Genomic DNA, 17,110 nt, shown 5'->3' on the forward strand with positions numbered 1-17,110 from the left:
GACATACTTTAAAAAAAAACCCTTAATAAAATTAGACTTTGGGTCTTATAGCCTTGTCTGTCTTCCCTTCAAAGGAAAACAAAGATGGCAAGCAAAGCTCTCTTATTCAGAAGAAATTATCTTAAAGCACCAAAAGAAATTATTTATTTAGATACCTGCTGTGCTCCACTAAAAAGTCTTTGATAAACTGGTATCATTGTTTATTCCGTTATTGCTGATGAAAGCTATTTGATTATAGCTGTAAAAAATCTCCATAAAATCTTAAAATAAAAAACACATGTTGTGGCAGAAGCCTTTAGAAATAAAAAACATTTTAAACATATTTTGAAGACAGCCTAATTCCATTGTTTTCTTTCAAGCTGAAAGGGGAAATATTGCATTGTTCCAAGACTGAAGAGTCCCAGATACACTATTTACCAGTAATTAGGTTCTTGTTATCCCATATTTCTCTCCATACATAATGCAGAGTCACTATACCTACTAGGAAAAAAATAAAAGTAATTATTCTTGATCTCCCATTAACATTGTACTCAGGAACAGTATTATTCACACATATTTTGGTGATTCAGATTATTCTGGCTGGTATTATACAAAGCATCTAAGAGAGGTTGCACAGTGCAAGGTGGTGTCGTGACACGGAAAGTGGCTTTCAACAGCTGAAAAATAAGTTTTGAGAGCAAATAAAGTGGTCAGATTCACAAGTCAATACAAAGAGAACAGCAACCACGGTTCACTTCTCCTTGGAAGGAAGCAGAAATGTGATATTTACTTAAAATCCCACAGTTCCTAATAACCAACATGGTGAATTTGGTTGAACAACATAAAAACCCACTTTTCTTTGTGTGCCATAACCACTAAATGAGGATCCAAGCCAAATTCAGTCCTCAGAGAACATTCCCAACAAGCCCTAAGGAAAACTCACCCTCTTATTCTAGGTCAGATGTGCCCATAAATGAAGCCTGGCAAGTACATTCATATTAAAATGCACTTAATCATCCAGTTAATGATCCACTTTAAGTATGATCCGGGATAAAATATCTCCTCTGTATTCAGAGGGAATGTGACTCCTGCATACCCTGCAGTAAGCAGAGAATATTTTGCAATAGCAGTCTCTTGTAACCTGCCTCAAATTGTGTGCCAGTGTTCTCACCATGTAGTCCCGGCAGTGTACTGTTTGAGGATGCTTAATGATTAAAACTTGTGGGCATGTAATGTACACACAACAAAACACAGACCAAATATGGGAGACCCTCGTTAAAATTTATATACTCGCCATATTTATCATTTATTGTACAACCGGTATTCCCTATTCATTGAGAATGGAAATGGCTGCAAAACAGCACCTGACAGCCAAACATCTTGTTTTGGCAGTAGCAACAACTAATCAGCTGTCTCTGTGTTACTTGCTTTGAAATCTAAAATTAAAATCTTCTGAAATATTAAGAGGAAAGAAAGCAGGGTGCCAGTTTCCATTCCATAGTCTTGAATAACTTATGGGATTGGGTCTCATGCTAAAATGTATTTTAATTTAATAGTATTCAGCAATTATTTGCTGGAGGCTACTATTTAATTTACATTTACATGCATCTCAGGGCTGTCATTAAAACACAATTTTTATACCATGAATATTATCCTATCCAAAACAACTGTACATATGTAATCTTAATCACATAGGAATTTCCAAGGACCTCAGAGTATAAAAAGCATTATTACATCATGTGTTTGAAATGCAGATGTCTCTGGGATGGACTGCTGGGCTCTAGCTGGTTCAGTAGTTCACAGCAGTACTAATTCTTCCTTAAAACTAATGCATCCAATTCTCAGTAACAGCATGGCCCCTTTATGCTGTTCTGCCAATATAAAGTCAGCTAAAGGGGATAAAAATACATAGCAGGGATAACTTTTGCTGACACGGTGTGTGTGCAGAGCACAGATTTGAGGAAGCAGGATAAACTAAAATATCCTAGAATATTCTCAGCTCAGATCAGAAACCAGGAAAGCTCATGTTGACATCCTCAAAATATGGGCCAAGTAAAATAAACCTGAAAGAGAAGAAGAACTGTGAACTGGCCTGCTGCAGTTCACTGGTAATTTCAAAGATGTGAGCAAGGGTGCAAGGTGCAATTGCCCAAATGGACAGTGACTGTGACTGTCGTGACTGCCAGTCTTGCTCTTGCAAGAAGTGTTCACAAGTGTGGTTCTTGAAAGATTCCCACCAAGACTGTTTGTTCAAAGATGCCACAAATCATCAGCCTAAATATATCATCAAACTGAATAAATTGCAGCCAGAAAAAACCAGCATTTTTTCACTCACTTCTAGTAGGAGTCCACCTTCTTGAACAGCAGTCTTGTTAGATATATGGTCTTCTTTTATTGTTTGGCCAACTTGCTTCTTAAAGTGCTTTTCTTGAATGGCTGTTGGAAAGAGTTATCATCAATTTAGAAATCATAACTACTAGGGTCATGACTAAAATTCTTGTTTAGACATTTAACATGCATTGAATTTAATTGGTGGTTACTGTCTTTGTGGTCTGGATCTCAGTTACTGACAATTTTTTTTCTCCTAGTGCTGGAGATAGATCCATATTTTGCAGTCCAGATGTTTTTTATATGAAGTATCTATCACATTTTTATTGAACATATTTTTTCCATTAGTCTACTCTACATAAAGCAACAACCAAAACCCACAGGAAAGAAACAAAAGAAAGTTAGCAAGTTGTTTTGTTTATAAAAATATGTATTATGAAAACACAGAGAAATGTCTATATAGCTCAGAAGAAAAGGGAGTGAATAAGTTTCTTATTTTCATCACTGACCTCCTTGACATTAGATTATTTTTGGTCTCACTTTACCCTGTTCATTTCTACAAGTTTCAGCCTGACTGTACGATACAAGAGAATGTTCTTAAACTGTCTCATTTTTACACAGTGTTTTAAAGTTTGTTTTTAGCAGGTCGTTTACTCCATGAAATTCATGAATAGTTCTCATTACAAGTTAAAATTCCATATATTTTTCCTAATAATAGTATTCCTGATTAAACTTTCATGGGAAACTCGGCGAGTGCTTTTCCTTTACATTGCTTGATCTCAAATATCTCTGAATGCTCAAATTCTTCCTGTCAGCATATCCTACAGAAAAATCACTGAACTACAATCCCTTTTCCTGTGATAATGAATTTTTTTAAAAGGCTGGCATCACATGATTATTGGGCTTCAGCATCATCCAGGGAGTAGAGCAGGAATCTGCCTTTATCACCTGGTCAGTAAAAATTAAGTCAGCTTCACTCCGCCTTCCAGAGAAGGGTCATACAAATACCATGGCACCAAACAGAGATCCAGTTTTATAGGATTCTTCCTTTTCACAGAGAGAATGAGAGAGAAGAGCATCCCAGTGATGCTGGGGAATGGGAACAGTCACAGCCAGAAGTGGTTAATAAAACAAAAAACACCCCATCTGAAAAAAAAGCCAAACCCACATCAAAAAAAAAAGAAAAAAAACCTGAAAAACCCCAACAACAACCCAATCAACCAAAAAAACCTCCCCCTCCAAAAAAAGGGTTTAGATGGCAGGAATAATTTGTCCCAAACCACAATAAGAAGAGGAGAGAAACAGCAAGCCTCTAAAGGTCCTGAGCCCATGTAAGAGCTTGTTATCAACTTAACAGCCTAGTAAGGGACAGTTGCAGGATACATCAGCATTTTACAATAAACGATGGAAACTCAGAACTCCACCAACTGAATATTTCTGTTGGTTTTTAGCTTACATTGTAAATATTTGCTGAAAGTGATAATGTCGGTCATTACCCCAAAGCAATTTTCTCAAATGTATAATTAGATACAATAAATCCCTCCCCTGGGCATGGGAAAACACATCAGGAAAATCCCAAGCTGCTTTAAACAGATCCCTACCCATATTTTCCAGTCAAAACAATTTTGGGATTTCAGACTTGTAAGCTAGGCTGGTGTGAATAGAATATACAGATTCTTAAATCTGCATTTTCATTTTGGTGTATCTTTTAAGTTAATAGGAAATGCTTGCTCTTTTCCCCCCAGTCAGATAGGCAGTCTGCTAGGCCTGTCTATAAGAGCAGGCCTAGAATTGTAGGCTTATTTAGGTTGAAAAAGTCCCTTAAGATCATCAAGTCCAAACACTAACCCAGCACTGCCAAGTCTGCCACTAAACCATGTCCCCAAAGTGCCACATCCACATGTCTTTTAAATGCCTTGTGACGACAATTTTTAAAAGCCCAACTCCTATTCCAATGGCCTCTTCCAGAGCTTCCCTCCTCAGAAAAGATGTTTTTGTAATTACTGACATGGTGGTTTGCGGTCTTTGCTCAGGTTAAAGGACAGACAGGGAGGGGTGAGAGGAAACGAAGGTTTATTTCTTTGATGCGCTCTTTTGGTGTTGTGAAAATTCCATCCATTTGAACTTCATCGTTAATGGAAACTATTATTTTACCCAATTGAGCAGGCCAGAGCTCCCTGCCTGCTTGTTAGCCTTCAGGCTCATACAAACACAGCAGCAGAAGCACAAGAAATGTTTGTTCTGCAACTCGTCTGGCTACTATAAATTCCATCTCCAAATGGAAAGTATTTTAATGTTATTTTGCCAGTTAGAGTTACCCATATGTTAGGCCACACACATCCGTTTCATAGCCTGCCCTTCTCACTGGCCTGACTGCAAGGAGACCCACTGCACCCCCAAAGAAAGACAAATAGCACCATTGCTCCAAGAAGAAAATGCTCCTCTGAGATGGGAACGTTTGCTCCTTGCACCCGCAGCAGCAGAGCTGTCAGTCACTGCTCACTCTCCTTCTTCCTCCCCACACTGGAAATACTTGATTAATCCACCACTAATTAATACACCCACGGCTGGGCTGATAGTGCAGTGACACCTCAGAAGAGAGGTGCTGGTGATAGCCTGTCACCTGGAGATAGCAGAGCAAGACAGGCAGAAAACCACACAGATCCTGAAAGAAATGAGGAGGAGGAAAAGCAAGAAATGACAGGCAGATGAAGGAAACTTGCAAGATGTTATCTGACCAGGCAGAAAAACAGGGAAAAGAAAACAGAACACTCTAACAATACCCCTGTCACCACCAAAAATCATGAGAGAGAACAGGACCGCAAGTATTGGTTATGATGGGTGGCTTGATAGAAAAGACCCTGATGCCAAGACAGCTGTGATCAAGTTTAGACATCTCATAAAATGGTGTCCCTCTGGAGCACCAGTGAAGCCTACGATGATGAAAATAAATGAGAGCTTGAAGAATGCAGGAGTACTGTCTCTGGTGGGCAGGGAGGAGCAAATTGCAGAAAGCTGAAAAGTAAAAAACAGCAAAGGATGACTCAGTGACCTGAGGGAGAAATGGGCTGCTGGAGTTCCCATGTATCAAGAATGGAGCAAGAGAAAAGCTGATACTGCAGGCAGTCTAATGAAAGCTGCCAGCTGTTGAAAAAGGAAAAAAAAAAAAAAAAAAAAAAAAAAAAGAGAGTTTCAGCACTACCATGTTCAAAACCAGCAAACTGAAGAGATGGGAAGTGGCAACACTAGAGACCGTTTCTGAGCACAACGTATCGAGCCTGCACTTCCAGAACATGAAATAAAACAGAAGATGGAGCTGTTCTGCCAAAGAAGATGAATGAGCATATTGATACCATAGAATGATAAATACCAGAGATCCATGTACCAGGGCTGACAGTTTTGCAAGGTCATGCAATCTAATGTGCATGGTGCAATCCCATGCAACATTAAAAGCCAACAAGCCTGGAAATGCTGGGTCCCACAAAGGACAACACTGTGGAAATACACAGGGCAAGAGGAAAAGGGTCTAGGAAGAAGAAGAAGAGGGAGGAAAAAAAAAAAAAAGAAATAAAATGGCCAATGCAATTTCCTGGAAGACAGGTCAAAGACCTGAGGATACTGTTTCAATTTCTAATCTGAAAGCCATGAAAGGAGTGGAAACAAAAAAAAAAAAATGTTGAGTTAGAATTGACAGTTAATTAATGGAGAAAAAAAAGTACACAGAAAAGACAATAAGATTGGCTAAATGAGTATGGGACGGTCTCAGTTGAGCCTTTCACAGCTGCACTGTCTCTGACCAGAACAATGTAAAAATCTGAGACCTCTTTTAAGCCTCCAGTTCTGATACAAGCTTTGCTATCCGCATTTGCAAACACCTTGGCTTGAAAACCAAATCTGGAACATTGTAAAGAAAAGAAAAGCTGCCTAACACAATCTATAGAAGCATTATGAAACCAGCCATTCCCTTTCCCCCAGAAATAACAGAACATTTATTCAATGCAGGATACTCTTTAGTTCAAAGGGGGTGGAGATTTCAGGAGTCTCATAAAACCGTAGTTCTTAAACCCATGGGATTGCATTCTCCAGAGCATTTCTGTACCTCATCCTGCACAAGCACAACCTTCATTCTTCAGAAAGTAATTAGCAAAATAAGCTGCTACATTAGGCTGTGTAACAGACTAACATGGGGCAAACTGTACCCCAGCTGCCCCAGGTGCCTGCATCAAGCAGCAGAGCAGGCAAGAAATGAGCAGTGAAGGGATGCTGCTTCTGAACTGAACACCTTGCGTGGGTCCATCTGGGGTGTAGGAAGGGGGCCATGGGTTCTTCTGCAGATCCAGGCTGCTGAATCAGTTCCAAGGCCTACTACAAGGACTACTGTTTCTCTCCATTGATGCCCAGGAGATAAATATTTTCTTAAAACAGGTGGGTGAAAGTGCCCAAATCCAGAATGCATGTTTGGAGGCACTGCTTTAAGCATGCAAATCTTAGGTTTGGTAAGTGTTACTCGAAAGGAAGTGAGAGCAGGGTCTCTCTTCCTGGATCTTCTAGCTGCAGGAAGAATCAGCTATGCGTGTTACTCTGAATACTGAGAAAACAAAACAAATTGACTCGGAAACACTCAGTATGAGCAATTCTGCTTAACAAACCTAGAGCCGTGAACTGAAATGGTCTGTTTCCTCTGGCTGTGCTACAGGGAACACCGAGTGACAATTAGGATGGGGGTCATTAGATGAACACTGAAATTAAAAAATACAGCACACAACAGTTGTTATACATTGCCAAACAGCATGGAAGGGACGTTTGCAGTCTGAAAGGCCACAACACACAGGTAGCACAAATGTTTTGGGAAAGAAATCAGCACCAAAATGCATAAGAGCTGAATAAAAGCTGTATGGTGCTTGGTCCTGTTGCGGAGGCTACCAGAACGCCAGATGAAATCACGCTAGCAGCAATGCAGAGCTTTTCCTCCCAACTTAGCGGTTTTCTCAGTCTGCTTCTTCTTAAGAGATGCTTTGAAATCTGACTTCCCTTTGAAGTCTCTCGAGTACAGCATGACATTTATTTAAGGTACAGACCGAACCCTTTGGCTTTCCAGATCCCATCCGCTCTTTCTTCCTTCCAGAACCACCGTTCCCTTCCCCAGCCAGCTTCATCCATTTCTCCCCCGGCGCGAGAGGGGCATCAAAGCCATGCCACGGCCTGGCCGCTCTCCTCCGCTCTCATCTCCTCTCTTCTCCTCTCCCCGGGGCTGGCGGGTCCAGCTCGCCCCCCCTGCGCCCCCAGCCCGTGTCTCACCGCGTCCAGAGGAGCCCTTTTGAAGGCAGGCAGGCGAGGGGGAGGAGAAGTGCCCGCCGCGGAGGAGGCAGAGTGCTGAGTAACCCCGGCCCCGCTGTCACGCAAGGCCGGCCGCCTGTCAATCTCCCGGCGGCTCTGACAGGGCCTGGCCGCCGTTCAAACCCTTGCGTGCGAGCAGACGGGCCGCGCTACCCTATGAAGTATTTCATAATAACAACAGCTGTTAAATATTGATGACTCCTGGCAAGCGCTGAATGCTTTTCGAGAAGGTTAAGCCTTCGTGTAATGGAACCTAATTCCTCATTATGGACTGTATCAGATATCTGGAAGTTGCCTGGAAAAAAAAAAAATGCAGCAAAGGAGCTTAGGGTAAAGGATCAGGAAAACGACTCTCGTGCAGCAGGGAGAAGGGAGAGAGCCCGCTGCGAGAAGGGTGAAGAGTGTTTCCCCGAAGTCAAATCCCTGCGAAAACAGTAAAATACTCTGCTGGAGCAACCATCAATACGCTCGTTTTTTTTACCTGCTATGTTCCACTGGAGGGTTTTGCGTTTTTAGAAATTACTGCAGATCAGATAAACTTTCTAAAACAGTGATCCAAGCTGCCAGTGGTGTCTGTGTGTGTGTAAAAGTACACATGGTAATTATTTCTACAGACGTACAGAGAAAAGAGGGGGAAAGCTTGCATTCCTATACTTTTTCTACGAACATCAGCTCTGAGAGATCTGGCTCATTAGAAAATTTAGTGCTGATCTGACAATATATTAAGGATGGAAAAACCCTCAGACAGGGTTTCCAGCAGGCAAAAAGGGGAGAAGAATGAGCCTCTTGCCTTGGGGAAGTTCTGGTGTGCTTTCCTCCAGTTCCCAGAAAAAATCCACCATCTTCTTCACTCTGCCCTCTGAAACCCATCAGTATTATCTTTTCCCTCTTGATCTAACAGTCAAGCAAGGCTGTGTTCGGAACAGAATCAGTTTGGGGCTGGAATTCATGATCGACAGAGTCCTTGGGATGGACCTGATGTGATGCCAGGGTAGGTAGCCCAGCAAAAAGGCAGCATCATTGTCCAAGTGCAGGTGAAAGAAGAAACACAAACTGAGGACTTCTTACAGAGGTGACTGAGTTAGGGCATTTTTTTTCTTGTGTGTGAAAAAGAAGTCTGTGTGCCTTTGGGAAATAGAGTTTACATGAGGCAAGCTGAGAAGCTGAAAAGAATTGCCTGTGAATGTTCAGTTGTGATGCAGTGCATGGAGTTCTGCAAAGCTTTAGGAAAGTGGTTCACCTGTGGGGAACCCAGGTCTGTTAACTGAGTCAGGATAGGGAATCACAAAAACCTGGGAAGTTGTAGGCTGGAAGGGATCTTCAAAGTTCATTTGGTCTACCTCAGCCTGATCAGAACAGAGCTAACTTCACTTAGGCAGGTTCCTTAGCTTTTGAGTATTCATTATTCATTATTCATTATTCATTCTCGAGTATTCATTATTGAGTAATGGACATTTCTCATTCCCTTCAGGAAAACTTTCATTATTTAATTACAAACAGGATTCATTTTGTAAGATAAGGAGTTGCTTAACGTTTTAGGTGAATGAGCATTAGAGTAAATTCTGGATGGACACTTCCTGTTTCCACAGTTCTTGGTTTGTAAATGTGTAGAATAATTTTAAGACATACTGAGAATATTGAAGTGGCTTTTATAAAAAGTGTCTGTATATGGAGAATACACAAAACAAGTTATTAACTCTTCTTCTGTTTATTTGCTGGTTTGTTCTATCTTTATCTCGTAAGAAACCACACTTATATGTCGAGCTTAAATGTAGTCTGGGGCTATAACATGTCCCCTGTCTCATAATTTCTGAGGGATCACAGATCCAAAGAGAAGCTCCACGTGAAACAAATTGTGTGCTAACTATACAAACAACAGACTCAAAAGAACTTGTCTAGAAAACACATTTCTTCTCTGTAGCTTACTGTTGCAACCTTTCTCTCTTCATATGACTCAACAGATGATCTCCCCAACAGACAGCCCCACATTGTGCCTTGGCAAAGAGATAGTTTAGAGATCTGTTTGCATCACTGTGAGTAAATATTTGAGCTATCAGTTGGTCTGGTAGACTATATTGGCTACATGAATGCTGAAGACATGCAGTCCTCTGAAATTATCCCAAGATATAGGACTTACTCCTAGAAACAGTCTTCCTGTTTGTCTTCACAATCCCATTTTATTTTCTACTACATTAAATATGATGATTTGATCACGGAAACTTATTGATTTATAGGTTCAGTCCTGGGGCCTTAATTTTATCTGTGTACTATTCCATTCTTTAATTAAGCTGTAATACGTTCACTTGTCTGGGTATTTGCTTGCACACCCTTCTGAATAAACACATAAAAGGTAAGTAAAAATGGGTTATTCTCTCAACCTACAAAATTGATTGCAAGCCTGAGTTATCAGCAACCTTGAGTAAGAAATCTGCAGACTACTTATTCCAGTTTCAAATCAATATCCACATCACTCACAAAAAAATGACTCCAACACTTCTTCCTTCCACCTTTAAGTTTTTTAATTACATGTCCGTTAATCAGTATCATGATATCCAGCACAGAATAAAAATATACTTTCATAGAACTATTCTGTAATTAGAAAGTCTGCTCAACATTGGTTCGTTCCAGAGTTAAGGACCTCAGAATGTACAATGAATGTAGTTTCATATTTTCATTCGTGACTTCACCAAACTGGCCCACAATTAGCCTTAAGTGTACTGCAGTGTGTTCTGACCTCTTACATCCTGATTGCTTGAGTGGGATCTCAGCAAATCCCACTGATCATTTTATATATATATATATATTCAGAGGAAGAACAGCACATCAGGACACATTGAATCTAGGATGTATGGAGCACATGACCAATTAAAAATACTTGAAGAGTTTCCCTGTTCTTCAAAACAGCCTTCATAATGACTTCCTGTCTGAATAGGTGCTGATCTATTCCCTTGTCCAGATATATTTTTAACAATGTGTTCTCTATATCCTCTGCATTTCCAGCATTTTCTCTCTCCATGGCCCAAGAATGTTGTCCTCTTTTGATATGGCTCATACTTTTTCATTGTCATTAAACCTTTTTTTCCTGGATTGATTCTCCTGATGAAAATAATATATAATTATAAGGGCAATGGACAAACTGAATGCAGAACTGCAGTTTGCCCAACCCCACAATATGAGGACTGTGAAGTGCCCTGTAACACCAGCACAAGAATGCTTTAAAGTAGATAAAAGACAGCAATTTTGAAGATGAGACAACCAGACTAGATGGACCACTGGTGTGACACAGCAGTGCATCTCTAAAGTTGTTATATTCTCACTGCAATGCCGTGGCCTTGTCCAAAAAATTTGTTGCAGACAGCAAATAAACAACAGATGCACAACAGCAGCATCTGTGACGTGAAACAAAGTATATCACAGAAGTGACAATAAGAAAAATCAGAACCTTATGAGAAAGCCTGTATGTGGCTAAATTTAATATGATGAAAGAGCAGCTTGTGACTAATCATTGCATCCAAAAAGAACAAAAAACATTCTTTAGTGATAAAGAGCATATTGAAATAACCTTGAGTCTGAAATATTTTTCAGAAACGTAAGTAATGAGACCAAAATCCATTTTTACTGAAAAGACAACTAAGAGGAAAGGTCTGTGTGTTCGTAAGTAAGCAGTTGAAGTCTACTGAAATCTTTTCCACTTTTGGAAAGGTGATTGTAAGAATTGGATCTTACAGCAGAAATGCAATGAAGTCTTGATAAGAGATTTACCTTGAGAAAATCAGAACATTTTTAGTCTCTATTGGCTACAGAAGATGCACATCATTTTACCCTCTCCAGTTTAGATCTATAGTTTAGAACATTTACTAATCAATCACTGAAGGACAAACTCAAATCAAAGATCAAGCATGAAAATAAATGCAACTAGGAAAACACATAAGAAAGAATTTCTCCCCTTTTTGATTGAAGCAACCTGTCAATGACTGACTTATGTGAGATTTACATGATCTTTGCTAGCCTTTTTGGATTTGATAACCTCTTTTCCAGGACTATGATTCAAACAGACTATCTCCTGATCTTCCATTCCTCAATTTCTTGTGCCTTTATAATTTTCGTTGCATCATTCTGCATGGAAAGACACAGGCTAGATTCACACCTGCTGCTTCCAAGAGGAATTTAAGTCAGTATCTCTTAGAAGAGAGGTGAAAGAGCATGTTTCAGTAGACCAGTATATCATCCAAGAGACTATTTAAAAATAGCCAATGCACATGATCTGGAGAGGATAAAGGAAACCTTTAAGATGAAATAAACACTGCATCTAAAATGTTCACACTGAGACCTTAGTGCACAGGATGTGCATGTGTTACCCAGAAAACCAAATCTGGATCCAACAGTTATAGGGTCAGGAATATCATAAGAACAATTCTTTAATATCTGCTTTAGATAGCAGCCTTACTGTGTCCAGTATTAAAGCCAAAGACAGATTTGCTTTCCAGTGTACTTTAAGGAAGCAAACACGCTTGACAGAGATAAAATGGGAATCTCCACCTTTAAATCAGCTGGATATCACAGCACACTGCTGCACAACAAGAGACAAACACACGCCCCACAGAATACAGTACTCTCTTTCTAAGGCAGAGCTGCTCTGCTTGGCCTTTTCTGCTGCCTGTGGAGGCTGCCACGATGGCATTGATTGCACAAAGCCTTGAGAAGTTACCTCACCTAATGTGCTGTGGGAAAAATATGCCTGAGAGGGGGTCCTTAAGCTTTGGATTTTCTACTTCAGGAAGTAAAAACATGTGATGGGACAAGATAAGGGCAAGTGAAACATCAGGGACATTATCTAAAAGTTTTTATAAATTATTTCAGAATCAATTTCCAGGGTAATTTTAAAACACTGAGCTCCATTCCAGAACCTTTTGGAATGATGAAAAAAAACAGTAGCATGACAATCTTACCTAAAAGATCAAAATTAAGAACCATCTGACAACAGAAGTCAGAAACTGAACTGCCAGAAGCCTAAATTGATAATATTACAATCTCCAGATCTCTTAAATGTGTTTTATCCACATTAATATTTTAATGTATGTATTTAAAAACTAGTCCTGCAAAGCTACCCAAACAGATGGAGGTTGTTCCCAACTGGAATCCCTCATAAGACAGAGGGCTTGCAGAGAAGACACTATGGTTGTCCAAAAATAAATTCTTTTGCAGAACAGGAACCTTCTGCAGAAGTAGAAAATGCGTGCACACAAAGTATTCAATTACTACAATAACCTTTATTTTTCACTTCCTCACAAAGGTTTTGCTTTGCCTTTCCTGACAGCCATGGTCTGTACTCAGAGAAAGATCCAAAGCTGTTGCTAAAGACCCTAAACAGACCAGTAGTGGGCTTACATTTTCTCTCCCATTCAGCAGCAGAGAAATTGAGTTTCTTAGAAGTGCCACAGTCCCTTGGTTAACAGCCAGAATTAGCACCTTCGAATTTACTCAGCATAATGAAATATTCTGTCTTTTTAAAGGAAGGAAAGGTAATATTTAAATGCTGTAGGACAATAAATTTTCTCCCTGCTTTGATTTGCTTCACAATTTTTAAAAACAGAGACTACTTAGATATAGCGATAAAATTACAAGGCAGGCAGAGAGTTCTTATCAGTCTTGTCCTGTTTGAAGATAAGGAAAAACAATGTTCTGTATTTCAGAAACAAAGTCCTAGCTTATAAAATATAACCTTTTCTCCAGTTTCAACTCTTCTGTATGTGTCATTGACTTGAACAGGCAAGTCTGACTCCTACAAAGGTGCTCGTTGCCTTGACTCAGGGCAAGCTACCAAAGAAATAACAAATATTCCTTTCGGGATAAGGACAAGAATCTTGTATCTCATTCATTAAACATATAGGATTATGGCTTCAACTTTCTAGGCAGTAATAGCTAATTGTAGTTTTCACTGAGTGATCAATGCCAGGTGAATAGTGTGTTTAAGAACTATGATATATAAATTACTTCTAGTGCTTCTTAGTCTATCTCAGGTCTCCGGATGAAAAACTGTTTTTTTTACCTACTGATTGATCAGATCTGTTTTATACTCCTCATGTGACATAAACATTAGTTTCTATTGCGTTTTCACCAGTTACAATATGCTCTCCATTGGGTAGACACTGTGGCTTACTGCCAGAGTCAGTCCAATAACCACTGAAACAAGACTTACTAGCTCTGCACTAAGGAAAATAGGTTTAAGGTAAAAAGTGAAAACTGCAAAACACAAAAAGCAAAGATGAACTTGCACGTTTTTAAAAAATTTGAAATTTAACTGGAGGCCATGTATACTCTAGAGCACACTTTGTTCTGAGCCCAAGAATTTTTCAGAGGAATCATTACACTGCATCCAAAAGAGGAACGCTTTTTCTCCTGCCGGGGCAGATTTGCAGGGAGGAGGCTCATTTCTGCTTTGCTGGTCTGGCAGGCAGCAGAGCTCTATTCCTCTGATCAAGAGATCACTTTCATAACCACTTTTCTGAGGTCACAAACGAGTCTGCTGCAGTCACGCAAGCCCTCGCCTACCAGAGCTTACTACAACAATACAGGTTCACGTAAGCTTTTTAAAGAGGCAGCTCATCCTTTCAGCCCTCACAGATACAAGGCACACACATAATTATCATATGGGCTTCCCCCAGACTTGTCATGGGACTACTTTATTTCAGTTTGATCAGGGAAGAAACATATAGTTTCAAGTTTTATCTGGATGGGATGATGCTGCCTGAGTAGAATTAAAGCTGAAGCTAAATAGCTCTACAATTCTTTTAAACGATACTAGCACCTTTTGCAAATATTTAGTTAGCCTGTTTCTTCTTATTGTCTTAAAGGCCCATGTTCACCAAACAGGTGCTACTGTGAATTATGCTAATTAAGATATTTAAAAGTCACAGTAAACAGTCAAACAAATATTAAATTCAATAAACAACAAATACTACTGCCCTGAATTAAATATTGCCCTGCTGCACTCTTAGAAACACACCTACACAGAAATAGTAAACCAGGAAACAGGCTTATGAATTGATTCTGAAGGAATACTGTGAAAGTACAACAAGTTCTAGTCAGAGCTTGTTCCTAGGTCAGAAAAGTCAACTTTATTTTTGTCAAGTATCCCACAAATGACCAATATAGTGATCTGTTGTATGGACATGCCTTGCAGGTGGTAGCTGGAATGACCTTGGGTGATAAGAGGCAGTGGGGAATTTAAAGAAAAAAAGTTTAAAATATTTTTTCCTCTTATGGTAAGTCAACTCTATCCAATGAAGGGGGAGCTTGGCCTATTTTCGCAAGCAGTTAACGCTATGAAAGCAACCGTTGTTGTTTCATCAGTAATTATTTGCACTAATTACCTGAAATAAAGTTTTCAAAAGCTGTTAAATTACTTTGAAGCCTACAATTTAAAAAATTGTGCTGGCTATATTGCTCATTGATATTTTGTGAGGATTAGTGTGCAGACACATTTCATTTAATGGTAGCACAAACAGGCTTGCCCAAACCAGTTTTATAATCCAGCTTAAATAAAGTAACAATAGGAATGAGGGCACAGCACTAAGCCTGTTGAGGACTCACAGTGTGGGATGCAGTTTGTACACTGTCCTGCAAGTTCATTGCTATTATTAGACACATTAAACAGGTGAAAGCTTGTTGAGGTGTGCCCATACATGCTACAGACAGTTTCAGGGATTCTGGAGATGCACCCACAGGCTGTTAAGTACCCTTGGCTTCACACAAAATGAGGGCTTTTTACACTTTAGACTTGACCTTGATGTGTATCTTCACCCAGAAGTGGAAGAGGTCTTCTCCCATCTGCACTGCAGTTTTTCACTGACACAAAAGATGATGTCCCAACCCAGCTTTGATATAAAATTAATGACACCCCAAAATTTGCCTTATCTCTGCTCCAAGTTGAGCCTATATTTATGGAGAGGAATTAGGTTGGAAGCTGGACAGAGAATTGTGACTGTACTGCTGGTGCACCTCACTGTCAGAGCTCAGTGCACTCACATCATAGAGACAGGCTTAACCTCAGGTGCTGAGCTGCAGCTTCTCAACTCAGTCAAAATGTTGGTGGAGGTGATGAGATGGAGACACCAGTGTATAAAGGGAGGATATTGACAGCCTTCAGAGTGACCTCAAAGGTAACAGTACCAGTGCAGACAAATTTGCAGGCATTTTTGAAGATAGGTCACACTTTCAAAGAGCTCCGAGACTTCTGAAGATGTTATGTTTAGTTTTGTGTTACTGATTTGTGACCATTCACTTATGACTGCAACAACTTCCCATGGAAATTAAAAATATACATGATCAACTCTTGCCTAAACAGCTTTTGTCCCCGTTTATGAACTTTGGCTAAAGCACAAGAAGTTTATCTAGAGCAAAACAGCACTGGATACTGATGCAAGTATTTAATATGACAATTTTTCCTTTCTGGCTATGGAAAGAGATATATGAGAATGCTGTTGGACAACCTTACCTATACAAACAAATTACACTGTTCTTCTGGAGGCAGTTGGCAAAGAAATCATTGCTAACTGCAGAAATGAGTTTATATATGGGCATTTGAGGGTAAACAGCTGCTGAAATACTGCTGCTCAGCTTTGTTCTGCATGCCAGTCTGGCTGCAGAGCTGGTACCTAAGAAGCCTTGCCTTTCTGAGAGTCTTTTTATATACCCATATTATATGAAAGCAGAGTACCTCTAATATTTTTTCCAGAATATGATCTCTCCTACTCAAAGACAGCATGGTCAGTTGCTCCATTTTCCAAGGAGATGCAAGCAGGCAGCTAATACATGTGTCTAAATCCCACTGGATCTGCAATTCTAGTGGAAGAATTAGTAATTTAGTATAGTGAAATCAGGATAAACAATGACTTCTCATATGCCAATTTCCAAATAATAACTGCAAACTTTCCTCACTCCCTCCATGGCTCCTAATATCTTGCACCTGATAGTTGAAAGGTCTGTACATCACCTATGTATATAAGAGAATATGAATCCAGTAATTTAGATTAGCTGCAAATACACCTATATGTTATTTTTTTTAGTCCTTTTGTGAAGTTTATTAAATCCAAAAATTATCCAGAGAAATATAACAGAGTCCCAACTCTATTGGATAGATACCCCAACTAATAATCCAAAATCAAACTATTTCAGATTAGTGTACCATAAATCACTTTTAATTCATAAATTGACTTTAAATAGCTACTAAGAGGTATTTTTTCATTAGAAATAGATTTAAGTACTGTGACAAATTACAGTGGTTAGCCTCAAACCTAAGGCTTTCTGAATAACTCGATTATAAAAATTACAGCAAGTATATTCACACACAAAATTAAAAATTGCTTCTACCCTCACCCTCTCCCTTCTGCCCCAACATACTGTACATACTTGAAAATGGCCAGATTTTGTCTCGAAGAGGAGGAAAAGAGTGTTTTGCTACTGC

General features: G+C 39.5%; 1 protein-coding gene across 1 annotated transcript in view; it reads right to left on the reverse strand.

Moving 5' to 3' along the window:
* AHRR (aryl hydrocarbon receptor repressor) overlaps positions 1 to 17,110 on the reverse strand; it is a 63,184-nt gene that overhangs the window by 23,986 nt on the left and 22,088 nt on the right. Inside the window, exon 3 of the mRNA XM_062500458.1 lies at positions 2,315 to 2,415. Within this exon, the coding sequence (XP_062356442.1) occupies positions 2,315 to 2,415 (101 nt within the window). The remainder of the gene's footprint in view (positions 1 to 2,314; positions 2,416 to 17,110) is intronic.

This window comes from Cinclus cinclus, chromosome 1 (assembly GCF_963662255.1).
Source record: "Cinclus cinclus chromosome 1, bCinCin1.1, whole genome shotgun sequence".
Classification (NCBI taxonomy): Eukaryota; Metazoa; Chordata; class Aves; order Passeriformes; family Cinclidae; genus Cinclus; species Cinclus cinclus.